The following is a 13,616-nucleotide window of genomic DNA, read 5'->3' on the forward strand; positions in this document are numbered from 1 at the left end:
AAAATAGGTATGCCTTGAAGTATGAGATAGTGGCTTCTCGAAACAAAACAAAATTTGTGACACACAGACAATGCTCCCTAAGTAATACACTGAAGATGAGCATATGAGCCTTTTTGAAATGATTCTGATTTTAAGGACTCAAATAAAATAATACATGTTAGAATGAGCAGGTATCCGTATGGTTGCCATCAGTTATTGCTAACATCAGTTACTGATGACAAGCACTGAATTGTAATTGTATTCAAAATGAAATGTATGCAGCATATTTTCATATGGTATACTCCCTAATTGAATCATATAATAAGATACCTGTTATAAATATATGGCATTTATTTAACACATTAAATTTCAGTAAATCTTTTACATATTTAAGTATATTTCAATATGTCAGAATGACATTTTCACAAATTCTTAAAAGGGAAAAAACAAAAAAAACATCTTTCCATGAACAGAGCTTACCAAACGTTTTGTCTCATTTAAAATCAATGTATTTGATTTACTTACTCTTACAAATCCCTGAAATTACCTTGCAGCAGGTCAAGCTCACCTTTCTGGAATTAAATCTGTTAAATGACAGACATCATCTAATCATCTTCTTAAAAAGATGTCTCAACTTTTTGGCTCACCAAGATACAGTTACACCACTTCTAGTTACAAATGAGTTACAAGATCTTTTAAGGTAACAAAAGAAAAAACATATTGATAGAAAAGAAACTGCCCCTTCCAGGACCAAAAGAAAGTCACTGCTGATGAAGTAACAGAAACGGTCATTATAACAGTTGCGTTAAAAAAAACAACATATAAATAATTAAAGCTACGACAAAATTCACAAAGTCTGAAGAAAACATTCTTGAGACTAAAAGGAAAACCTTTTGGCCCACCACACAGGTTGGGCACAAAAGTGCTTGCTAAGCTATCTATTTCACACATGCAACGACAGAAGGTTCGATATTCATTCGATCGATGAGTGGAAAGGCACAATGGCAAAATCAGACAGACTTCTTTTCAAATACAGATCTCCAATGTCCCCCCACAGTCTACAGATGCACGGCTGGCGGTGTGGCTCAGACGGAGCAAGGGTTACATCAAGGCTGTTCTCTGGACCGTGCAAACAGTCTAGACCAATGACCTGCAGCATCATGCCCTTTGAAGAAGAGGCAAGTTCGGTCACGATGAAGAAAAATCCAGGCGTACCCCTTTTAACAATAGGGAGCAGCTCCAGGCTGCAAAGAGGTAAGCAGGGGTAAGAAGAAAAACGGCATCTGCTTCCATGGTTACAGGCCAACTATGAGAACCTTGCTTTTAAGGGAGTCTGTTCTCAGGCTCCCTCACGGGGTATGTCATGCATTATAAGCAAAGGCAGGTTGAGCTGAAATCCGCGTAGTTATTTCAGAGTAAAATGATACGGAGCACATGGCTGGCAGAAAAAAAAAGTCACATGACTGTTATGAGCCAGACTTGAGCTATTTCAGAATAGAATATTTTTCCTTATACCCGTTTAAATAATGGCAGTATATTTGTATAAAGCAAACAGCGGTGATAAACTTGATTTTCATTTCTCAGGCTCTTATGTGAGCAGAGGTCAAGGGTCAAGATAATACTCCCACCCCCAAGGAAGAACCATACAACTATTGCTAATATTGCTTTATTATGGATATTGTTTAAAAATATTTGTTCTTCCTTTTTTTTTGCCGGACCATAACATCGAATATATGTTCTTGTGAATCTCTTTTTTTGACCCAGTCCTATTTAACCTCCTGCCCTGGTTTTTCTCGTACTTATGTTCATTATCATGGTTAGATATCATGAGGAGAGGCAGGAGGTTTGGGGACAAACTTCTCTGGTGCGTGTTACTGTTCTCTCAGCGAGCTGGGTTTCCTATGACTTCTGAAATACAGTGAATTCAAATTTAAGTCAAAGCCATTAGCCTCTGACAATAGCTCCATTTCTGATTCATGCATTTATATTTTACTCATTGCTTGATACATCAATGAGACTCCCTATGCAAATATGAAAGTTTTTTTTTCTTTTCTGTGAGATGTTTAGTTGCAAAGTTGAATTTTGTGGTACAATATACTCTATTATAAATACCTGATGCTTTATGGATAAAAATTTGACCACTAAAAATGTAGCATATCTGTTTCGTCAAGGATACGTCTGGTAAAACAACCACACAAAATGTAGACATATGAATAATTAACATTCCTCTAACAGTATACCATAACTAAATATTAGAAAAGTTAATGTTTGGTTATGTTCCAAGGAAGTACAATTAAATAGAGATGTTCCATGTAATTTTTCCTTTGGGCAATTTTTCTTGGCAAGTATGTTGTTAAATTTGGTGAATGACAAAGAAAAGAATACTCCAAACAACTTTCACTATATTTACTTTTCAAAAGCTCTGTCTTTACTATAAATAAGCACCATATGGTGTTGTAGTATTTAGATATTAATTTCAAACACTCTTGTAGCTTTACAAAGCAGCTAGGTGTTGGTGAAGGCGATAGCAAAAATTTTATGCATTCAATTGAGAAATCAAACGGTAATTTTCTTGTGTGTTCCTCCATACTGATGCTGTGTTTTTAGTTAGATTCCTGGGTATATGTATGCATATGGTTTTCTTTCTTTCAATGTGTTGGTATATATTGTCTATGCTTGCATCATATGGAAAGTATTTGGGGTAAAAATGAATTATTTGTGTTGATATTTTAGTATTATAATAATTTATACACTAGTATAAGCAACAAACATCTTAAAGCAGTCATGTTCTAGTTTCTCTGAATAATTATCTCCTGCTAAGATAACTTAACATCGGAGTTTCTTTGATGTAACATCAGATTATACTTGCCACCAAAGGTCAAATGCCAGTTATTTATTCTATGGAAAATCTACCTGTCAGTTCTCCAAAGGAAAACAAAACAAAAGCAAATGTACCACAGTTTACATATTGCATGATAATTTGTGAATTGTGGTTAAAGGAAAAATGAGGCTATGGCATGAAATCTGTTACAGAAAAGATAGTTGGATTCTTGGGGTTTTTTGCCTTCAGTTAACATTTAGCCATTAGTCCTGCTCTTTTGTTTTTCCAAACATACTCAGTTTTATGAATATTTATGTGTGGACATAAATTACACTAACTTGCCAAATGTGGACATAAAACACTTGGAGACATTCTCATAGAATCATATCCGTAGTTAGTAAAATGCTGTTACTTTAACACATTAATATGCAGACAATTAATGCTGAGTATTTAGAGGGAAAAATGATAGCTTCTTAAGAAGCATTTTCTGTATTTGAGGGATTAAATAGCCGAGTAATATGTTTACACTGCATGTAGTTTGCAACACAGACTCCATTCATATAACAGGATGTGTTAGATATTCCTTAGAATTAAACTTGAAAACAATTAGTGTATTTTTCTTTTCCCCATGCAAAATAAAAAAAATAAAAAATTAAATTAAAGTTCACCTTTGCTATGGAGTACATGCCCTTATAAGTGAAATAAAGCCACTGTAATTTTTCATTGCCTAGTGCTTTGAATATAGTAGATGCTCAATAAATACATCTCTAATAAATTAACAAACCTGTGATTGCACAAACTAAAGGCCTACCTAAAAATAACCCAGTGTCATGGAAGACAAGATCTCTCTATTTACTAATGTCTTTTTTAATCTTTTTCTTATGACCTTGCTACACAAATAGGTACTTTGTATCAGTAACCTAAGATTGCTGAATGCCAACTACGTGTCCAGTGAAACTAGAACAATCTAGTTATATCTGGTAAACCTCTGGAGCCACGTTTGAGGTTACTAGATGTTCCAAGACAACAAACTAATCTGGAGGTTAAGTAAATTTTAGAGGAATGCTATATTAAACAATGCTAAAGAGATTTCTTATACAATACTTTTCAGGGCATTCAAATAGCTAACATATATAGAGTATCCCTAAGAGGGGCACATATTAGACACTATTTTTAAAGTTATTTAATCACTTTTTTTCAAAAATGTTCATTAAATTATAAACGTATGTATGTAATCAACTTATTGCATAAAATATTTTTTTAACTTCATCTGGCCTAATTTAAATGATGCACAGAAACTGGCTAAACCAGCTTGATACAACCAATTGTAACTATTACTTCCTAAACTCCATTTGTAAGAGACATTATTTTCTTTGCCTGAAATAAGCTATGGCAGAAGTATTTTCACCACAGAAATCAGCAAATACTGGAAATAAGAAGGCTTTTTCCCCCTTTTTTTTTGAGAACCAGTTGTTAAACATTTACCAGCACACCATTGTCTAATTTCCTCTCTCAATCTATCTTTGTAAGTAAGTTATGGCCACTCAGAGGTCAATAGGTTCAGAAGTTTTCTATTCATCAACCTGTCTAAAACACAAAACTATTTAAATCAATTATGAAGATTAAACACAAAAGAGGGGATACCTTTGGACAATATTAGGTACTCTAACTTTTCCTTAAAGGTTTAGCATTTATATCAGGAAGTCATATAGTTTATCTTTCTCTAATTTACCTGAATATATGTCCATGTTTATTCCTTTTCTGTCAAAATATTTATATACTTTGATATGCTATTGTCTAATCATTTCTAAGTGAGTGCCTAAGAGTGGCATTCTGAAAATTACCAGACATCCTTTAGATGTGTCTCTAACTCAGACTCACTTTGTTATCATTGAATTTTTATAAAACCAAGATGAGGTATCTTGAAGTAATGTATACTTTGTTTTGCCTGTCATTTAATTTCAGTCATTTAATCAGATGTATTAACCTACTTGACTTTTGGGTAAGATTACCAGGAGGAAACAAAAATGGAAAGTCTATTAATAAAGAAATTGAAATACATGTGCCTGATAGATAAGTCAGTTAATTTCCAATTAATATTTTATTGTAGTTAGATTATTGGTAAACTCTCTAAATGTGGGTGGATAACAAGTGTAGATATTTGACTAAAGAAAAGATAACTTGGAATCATGAGTGGTTTATTTTCTGGCCTCATTGTTTGAAGAAATGAGTTATATAGTATCATGTTTCGAAGGGTCTCTAGGATCTACTTTGTGACAATACATGGGATTATTTATATTACAGTTTCAATTTACATTCCCAAACACATACACCCAAAACACTTCAGCTTATATGGCCCTCAAATTAGTTAATTAATCTGCATGTCTATTTGGGGGACAAGTATTGTGCTATTCATTGGGAATTCAAACATGATTAATAGCTGGTCTCTGCTGCTGTGGATCCCACAGTCAAGTATGAGAGGAAAGCAGGGTAAATGTGCTGCTGTTGTGAGAGAAAGCCATCTGAATAAAGCACTGTCTGCTTTCAATCTGATACACATCTATATTACGAATACCAAGAATTCTCTAAGTTCCAACAGGTGCTCGTGTATCACAGAGACCTTCATGTGCACAGATAAACTTGCGAACAGTACAGCCAAGGTGACAAGGACATGATTCTTGTCCTAAGTGACAGGAATGTCCTTGACAATTTATGTCCTTGACATAAATGACAGAATCTAGCTACACATCCTATTTATAAACACAAGTATTTCCCATGAAGTCAAGATTCTTAAAGGCTACTTCACCATTATCATAAAATAATCATAATTCTAATCCCAATGTAAATTACCACAAGCCTACAACTAGAAGGCATTTTGTGTATCTGTACGTGTGAAATACATATTTGAATACTCATTGAATAACTGTTGTAGTTGAAGAAATCATTTGAACATACTAATAATATGCTACTGAGACATCTAAAGCCAATGAAAAGTTGCAAAAGGCTTTACTTTGTCAAAAATCAACCACATTAGATGTAATGTACAGTTTTAGCACTGGAAGATTCTCTAAGCCATGTAATGTAGAACTCTCCTTTCTTTCAAGCAGTAATTCACAATTTTGAAAATATGGCAACATCAAAATTCATGCACAAATGTTTTTCAAATTACTTATTGTATGTAAAACATTTAATGACAATACCTTTGATTTTTTAAATAATTTACAAGCAGGATTTATAAATTATAAGGATTATGATCTTCTAGTTTTAGAAAGAAAAATAGTCCCTTATGGTGGTTTTTCAAAGAAGCTCTTTCATGTTTTGATAACACAAAATTGTTTTTAAAAATATTTTATCTGGAACATTTCATTAATCTTAACTAGCCTAGCTCAACACCCCTTCCTTTTGTAAGTCTTTCCTTTCTCTTTTGGACATTTTTGCTTTCTACTTTTCCTTCCCTCTTATCCAGTCACCACCTCTTTCCTTCTGTTTTATTTATATTTATGCTGAGGTAAAAGTAATAACACAACTAGATGGCAACGGGAAATTTAAAAATATATGCAGAAATTTTCACACTGGAAAGTTGTAGTAATTGGACACATAGCTCAGCTCTGAATTTTCAACCACTTTTTAAGAAATTCTTTTTCTATACTTTAAAACATGTAAAATAAAGACAATCTTTCACCCTACTGAAAGGGAAAATGAACTTGCTACTCTTCCCCCATTTTTTAAATCTAAAACATGAGGTATATATGTGTTTATAATAAGCTAGGTCGAGGCTCCATTACTGTCTTGATTTCCAAAACTTATTGTTTATTGTTAGTAACATAAATCACAAAAAGCTATTTCCCTTAATTACCATGTTACAATCTTCATATTGTCTGACCATCAGTTCTGTCTTGCTTGTGTGTGTGTGTAAAATCACCTGAAGTTAACATATGTTGAAATAAGCTCTTATTTTTATATATGGATTCCAACTAATGTGCTACTGCTATATTATTTTGTGTTCCCTTTTGTATTATTTCTCAAGGAGATAATTGAATCCTTAATATACCCCCAAAACTGCTAGATTAAATTTGTTTTCATTAAAAACAGGCTAATTCCTTTAAACATTATTTTTAAGAGTCACATTCATGAACCTAAACAATGTTCTAATTCATGTTTATTATTATAGAACACATATATCATATTATTCAATAATACTCAGTATTATTAAATAAGAGTAATGTCTGTAGTTCTATTGATTTATATTTACATATCATGTATCATGCTTTATTTATGAAGACAGGTGATTTATAATCACCTTTATAGCAGGTAAGTGGTTACCTTTCAGATTACGTCAGATTACCTAGGGGTACTGTTAATATTCAGATCTGATTCAGGTGCTTCAGGTGGAATTTGAGAGTTTGCTTTTCTAGGGAAACCCCAGCCAGTGACAATGTTGCTGGTCTCAGAAGCACAGTTAGAAGAATATCTAGGAGTGGGAAGGCTCCTAATCAGAAAATTTAAGTTTTGATTCTGCCCCTGATTCCGATATTAACCTAGACACTCATCCTCTTGATCTTGTTTCTTACTTTCAAAATGGATGGAATCATGTTTTTCCTGCTTCTTCACAGAATTGCTTTGTGCTTCAAATTAAATTAATTAATAAAGCTCTTTAATAACAAAGGAGCATGAGATGAGATGGGACAAACAAATATTTCTTCTTATTATTTGAATAGTATATTATTTTATACTAATAACCTCATTTCTGCCAGAGTCTGACCATTTAGGTTGAAATGACGGACCCAGTTTTAAGGTTATCCTCCAAAAGTTCTTTCTTCATGTTTACACTCTCTTTTCTGTTCATTCATTCATTTATTCATTCAGCAGGTATTTATTGAGTAGCTACTATGCACCATGCATTGTGCCAGCCTCTGAAGATACAATGGACTATTTCTGCTTCTACTTGTTTTCATTCTCTCAAATTATTTCACTTATTGATTTTGCTCTATACTTCATATCTCTCTAATCTTTCTGCTTTCAATAGACTGTTGCATGAGTAATCGGAATATTATATTTTTCTCTTTGAATCATTTTTTCTCCACGTCCACAAATATTTCCTGATTTTTCATCACTTGGCTTATTATCTACAAAGAAAGGAATATAAAATTGAAGAAGTTGCAGAAGAGACAGCCTTTTTTTAATCAAATTACTGGAATTCTTTCCAGGGAGTAGAATATTAACAATTCCTCAAATTGTACAAGGTAGAATTATGACTGAAGAATGTGACTGGCGTCCTCAGACTTTAATGAATCTCATACAAAGAAGAAAACCCACACTTGGTTCCAGAGATTTGCAAAAGATTTACAGATGGCTATGTTGTGACAGAAAGAGATGACAGGAAGAGGGTAGATATCACAGGTGGAAAAGTTACACCTCCCATTCTCTTTTCTTCTACTCATGTCGAGTGGCTAGAACAAAAGATCTGGCATGGACGAAATGGTCTGAGAACTCGTTTTAAGGCATGCAAGAGGTAAAGCTGGACATTCTCATGGGAGTCACACTGTGATGGCCTTAAACACTAGCTATGAGAGTCTGTACTCTGGGGGTCACCAAGAAATCATTGAAAGTCAATGTTACTGTTGACCTTCCTGCCCTGAATTCAAAGTCAACCTTTAATTCAAGTCTGTGGACTCTAAATGAGAGTCAAGTGAGCAGATTGGCAAACCCCAGGCAACCTTTGGCCAGTTTTCATCAAGTTGGCATAGCAATAACAGACATTGTAAAGTGGACTGTGTGAAGACCGCTGGCTAGGTACGCCCCCTTCCCTAACTAGCTAGCTTGTTGATCTTAGAGAAGGCATTTACCTCTGTAAGTCTTAGACTCTTTTTCTTGGTGATGGAAATAAACCGTGCCAATTTTCCAAGGTAATTGTAAGAGATAAATATGGTAAATAAATTCGAAAGTGTAAACTTTGAAAGCAGGAGGGTTTGTGCTACTATAAGGATTTCCCGGTGAATTTTTTTATTCCTGCCCATCCCTCTTCAGGGTGAAACACTGGAGATGGTGTTCCTTTCTGCCACCATTTTCTTCTCCTTTAAACACCCCCCTGTTACTCTGTCACTTTAAGATTCGGTGTGCTCCTTCTGAGAAGGCATGTAGCAATTGATTTGTTTCACCTCTGCTTTTTTAAAACTAAAATCATCTATGAAGCCACTCCTTCTCATTTACCCTGTAATGAATTTGTATTCATGAGCAGACCTTACTAATTACGTTGTCATTCTGACCTTAGCTTAGATATCACGTCTTGAGATATCTCTGAGCCACTGGTCACTGCACCCCAGGGGTCACTCATCGCCCTTCTTTATTTGCTTCATGGCACTTTTCATTACCTAAAATTATGGTCTTTGTTTATTTGCTTGTATGTCACCATAGTCAGTAAGATTTTATTAGTTCATTAAGTGACAGACAGTGTCATAGGAACTAAGGATGGGAACTGAACTAATGTGTGCCCTTAAGGAGACAGACAGCAATAAATCTTGATGATAATAATATCTATCTATATGTATAAATGTCAGGTGGTAAAACGTGCTACAAAGAAAAATAAAGCAAGCTGCAGGATTAGAGAGGGAAGGTTATTATGCCATTTTATGTCAGATGTTCAGGGCAGGGCCCCCAATTGTGTGTGTGTTGTATGCCAGTGACACCAATGAGTGATGCCCATAGTGTCCTCTCCTCAACAGCCCTGCTCAGCTCCCATAGCTCATGTGTATGGCTTTTTTTAGGGAGGCCTTTTTGATTAGGGAGTCCTTTTTTATTAGGGAGTCCCAATATTTAGGGAAAAATATTGTCTTTTATTTTTCCCAGCATTACTGTCTTTTCCAAAGAACCCCGCCTTCCCTGATATGCCCAAAGAAGGGCAACTTTGATTTTGTCATTTTCCCACCAGTGATGTTTCAGGCTTAATTTGCTCTGGGACCCACCTGTTTGTCCCTCTGGTGGCCCAGTGTATCCATACAGCTTTTCTACAGCACCGTACTTCAGATGGACCCCCTTCCTTTGTTTCCTATCAGCTTTCTTCACTGTCCACGCTTCTCATCCATGCACACTTATTGGCGATACAAGCGTATGGATGATCTTAGCCTCTGTCTCTAATGACAAAACTTTTTTCTTGGTGATTTTTCCTAATAAATCCATTGATACCCTTCTGAGTCTCAGCCTTCTCTTGAGCTCTTGGCTGATGAGGCACTATTTATTTAAAGACCAGAGGGAAGTAAGGGAGAGACGTATCTAAAAAAAAATGTACGAAGCAGAAAGAACTGAAAGTGCAAAGGCCCTAAAGTTGGGACATAGTTAGTACGTTCAAGGTTAAGATTGGAAGTAAGAGTGGCTGGAAGACAGTGGGCCAAGTGAGAGTGATAGGTGATGAGGTGCAGAGCAGGCGGTAACCTTGGGCCCTACCTATCATGCAGGCCTTTTAGTCTCTGTTAAAATCTGAGATTCTTATCCAAGTGAAATGTGGAGTCTAGGGAAGGCTTGGAGCTTAAGAGTGATGTCATCAGGTTCCTGTCATTCTGGATGTCATGTGATGGAGATGGTATTAGCTGGGAAGAGTAAAAGAAGGAGGAAAAGAAGGTATACTAGAACTCCGTCTGAGCAGCTCCCTGGACACCACGGTGCACATCGCTGCTCTCACTTGTCCTGTCACTTGAAATTAGCCATGGTGGGAAAGTTTATGCCATGAAAGTCTGCAAAAGCTGTAGATCAGGGATTTCTTCTCTTTCTTCTTTGTTTCTGTCTATATCCCTCTGTTGTCTTGCTCCTGCTCTCTCTTTTTTTTCTTTCCTTCCTTTTTTTTCTTTCCGTCCTTTTTTCTCAATCCATTCTTCCTCTTTTCCTTCTCTCCTTCTATTCTTGTTTACTTTTCTTCCCTCCTTTCTTCTTTTTCTTTTTTTACCACAATAAATGTTTACTTTTTTATAAATAATTTTTAATCAAAATAAACATTTACCAGCACATCTTTGAGGAGCTCAATCAAAGGTCGTTGCCACAGTACAAACAAAAGATCACTGTGGCTTAGATTAGACTAGGGCAGTATTGAAGAGGTACTAGGAAGTGATAAGACCCTAGTAGGCACCTTCAAAGGAAGCACTGAAAGGCTCTGCTGGATTATTAATTTTTAAAATCATATTTGATTATGCTACTTCAGTTGTCCCAATTTTCCTCCTTTGTCCCCCTCTGCCCAGTACTCCATTCCCTCTAGCAATTCCCCTTAGTTTATGCCCATGGGTCATGCCTATAAGTTCTTGGGTGAGAAAAGGATACAAGAAGAGTGGCTTTCAGGTTTTTGACCGGAAAGAATAGTTGGTTGTGATGGGAATGGCCATAGAGGGAGCATTTGGGGGTCAAGCATCAAGAATCTGGATTTGAAGACATTAGGCCTCTCCAAATGAAGATGTCCTGTAGAAAGTTTGATATTCGGGTCTGGTACTCAGAAAAGGAGCCTGGATTAGAGATATCAGTTTGGGAATCAACTGCATAGAGAACAGTATGTCCCTGTTCTTTGTGATTTAAATGGAGACTAATTTCGTATGAGTTTTTTTTTAGTTTTCAGGCAGAGCAGAGATGCAATGCTAATAATGCATAGCTATTGCATCATACTGAGACTGCTGAATCAGATATTCTCTCGATACATTTTTTATACTGTAATTTCATCAGCTAAGTAAAATTTGCCATGAATTGATTGAATCCCTATTTAGCCCAATTCAATTCTATATTTATGCTTCTTGCTTCTTGAAACTAATCAGTTACAGGTACCACATTTCTAAATCTTGTTCCAGGACCTGGTACTGCCTGCATCAGAATTAAATGGGTGTATTTTTAATTGTAGAGTTCTTTAATCAAATACTAGACCAATAAATTATTAGTCCAGGGGCCCAGGAATCTGCATTTTTACAAATACGCATTGCTAATAGTATATACATGAAGATTTCATCACTCCCTCTACAGTATGTAAATAGAAAGTGTAGTCTCTTTTAATCTATTTTTTAGGTTCTCCCATTGCAAAAAAAATTTAATGGTTGTTTATATCATTTAACTTACCCACTAATAATCTAGGTTGTTTTGATTAGAATAGAATTCAGTCATGAAGATTTCTCTTTAGCACACAAAACCAAAGTTAATCGCCCCTCTTTTTTTTTGCAAAAAGCATAATTTTACAATGCACTGTAACTTTAGGATATTCTTTTCAAACAGAAAAACTCAGTTTTAATTGCAGAATTGCTGTGATAATTTTGAAAGTTTGCTAAATATTTCTGATTCTCCTCTGTTCTGGACACATGATAGAACTGTATGGTATTTTCTAGTCCCCTTGTGTCTAGGGGTCAGAAAAGGAGTGGAGGTCAATTACTATTGTACCTGAGGTCAGAATATTTAATTGCCAATGTTCTTTCATCTTTCTCATACCTTTCCCATAACTGAGATGGAGGCCGCCCTGTTTACCCACTTACCTGAGTTACAATTAGCAGAGTTCCTTTGTCAACTAGTAGTAGACAATGAATGTGAGCATGAAATACGCCTTTGTAAATTTAAGCCAGTAACATGACACTTGGTTATTATTGCAGTGCAGTCTTCTTTCTCCAGCAAAACTAAATTATTTGGACCTGAGTTATCTCTCATTCAACTAGCTGATATTGTGAACTGACCAAAGCTAATCTGTTCTTTCAACAATTGTCAGAGATTTGCGTCAATATTTTAATCTTTGACAATAAGAAATAGGTTGGAACTATATGTGTCTTCTCTTACAACTCTGTTACCAGATAGTTGCTTAAAGGACAAACCAACAAAAGCAAACAAAACAAAACAAAGCCCTGAATAAGTTACAGACAAATTTCTGCAAACACCCAAGCTTTTGCTTGCAATTAGTTACAAAATCCATCGAAGAGCCCATTCCAAAAATCTGGGGGTCGTCTCTGTTCTCTGTCCTTTGTGTCCTGCCATCTGGCACCTTATAGGAAAGATTTACTGCTGAGAAAATGTATCAGTATTCTGGTGGCAAAATCAAGTCTTCCAATAGTAGTAGACTATGGAACTGCTTTCTCAGTTGAGGGATGGGAAATAAATGAAATAGAATTCTAGCTCTGTGTTGCCGAAGAGGTTGTTAGCCTCTTAACCTTGAACTGAGATTTTTATACTTTGTTCACACGACAGCGAAATGATTGCCCAGTATTTCTATCCAATCACATATCTTGATCACCACTTGTCTCACCAATGAAAATTGTTACAATCCATTGTAAATTACTAAACTCCCACATATAGTTTCACAGACCGATATTTGAAAATGTGAAACATTTGTCACAATTGCCCAGAATGAAAACTATTCATTCGGAAAATTCAAAACTTGACCATCCTAGAGGGTAGATCCCAGCTAGAATTTTCCAAATGTTAACTAATTTTTTCTGGTTTGTAAATTAAAGATAACTTAATGTACTTCATACTATACCTACTGGAGCATTTCAAGTAAATTACAGACACTAATGGAATTAGTTATATATTTTTGTTTATTTCTCTTTATGTTCTACTAGGAGCACAAACACCATAAAACCGACCAGAAGTTTACAGTATTTTACTTAACAGATACCTATGTATTAATCCTCGATTTTTAATAGCTTACTTTAGAATTTTTTCTCAATATTTCTCCAGTTCTTCAAGAACTATTCACAATTAGTTAACCAAAAGCATACATAATTAAACTGTGTATAACATAAGGTTTGTTAAACAAACAAAAAAAGTAGACTGCATTGGGTTAAAATGAAAATCTGGAAACACTGGGTTTTAA

The 13,616-nt window shown here is 35.2% G+C and overlaps 1 protein-coding gene across 4 annotated transcripts in view; it reads left to right on the forward strand.

The window, feature by feature from the left end:
• Positions 1-13,616, forward strand: part of LOC128626239 (uncharacterized) — a 293,562-nt gene that overhangs the window by 95,806 nt on the left and 184,140 nt on the right. For 3 of the 4 annotated variants that reach the window (XR_008390156.1, XM_053657627.1, XM_053657626.1), the window contains exon 3: positions 1,037-1,233. The exons of the other annotated variant lie outside the window; for it this stretch is intronic. Coding sequence is in view for 2 of the 3 variants with exons in the window: in XM_053657627.1 (XP_053513602.1) it covers positions 1,037-1,233 (197 nt within the window). In the remaining variant the exon portion in view is untranslated. The remainder of the gene's footprint in view (positions 1-1,036; positions 1,234-13,616) is intronic. 4 annotated transcript variants of the gene reach the window in all.

Source organism: Artibeus jamaicensis, unplaced genomic scaffold (genome assembly GCF_021234435.1).
Source record: "Artibeus jamaicensis isolate MK-2021 breed Jamaican fruit bat unplaced genomic scaffold, CSHL_Jam_final scaffold_474, whole genome shotgun sequence".
NCBI lineage: Eukaryota > Metazoa > Chordata > Mammalia > Chiroptera > Phyllostomidae > Artibeus > Artibeus jamaicensis.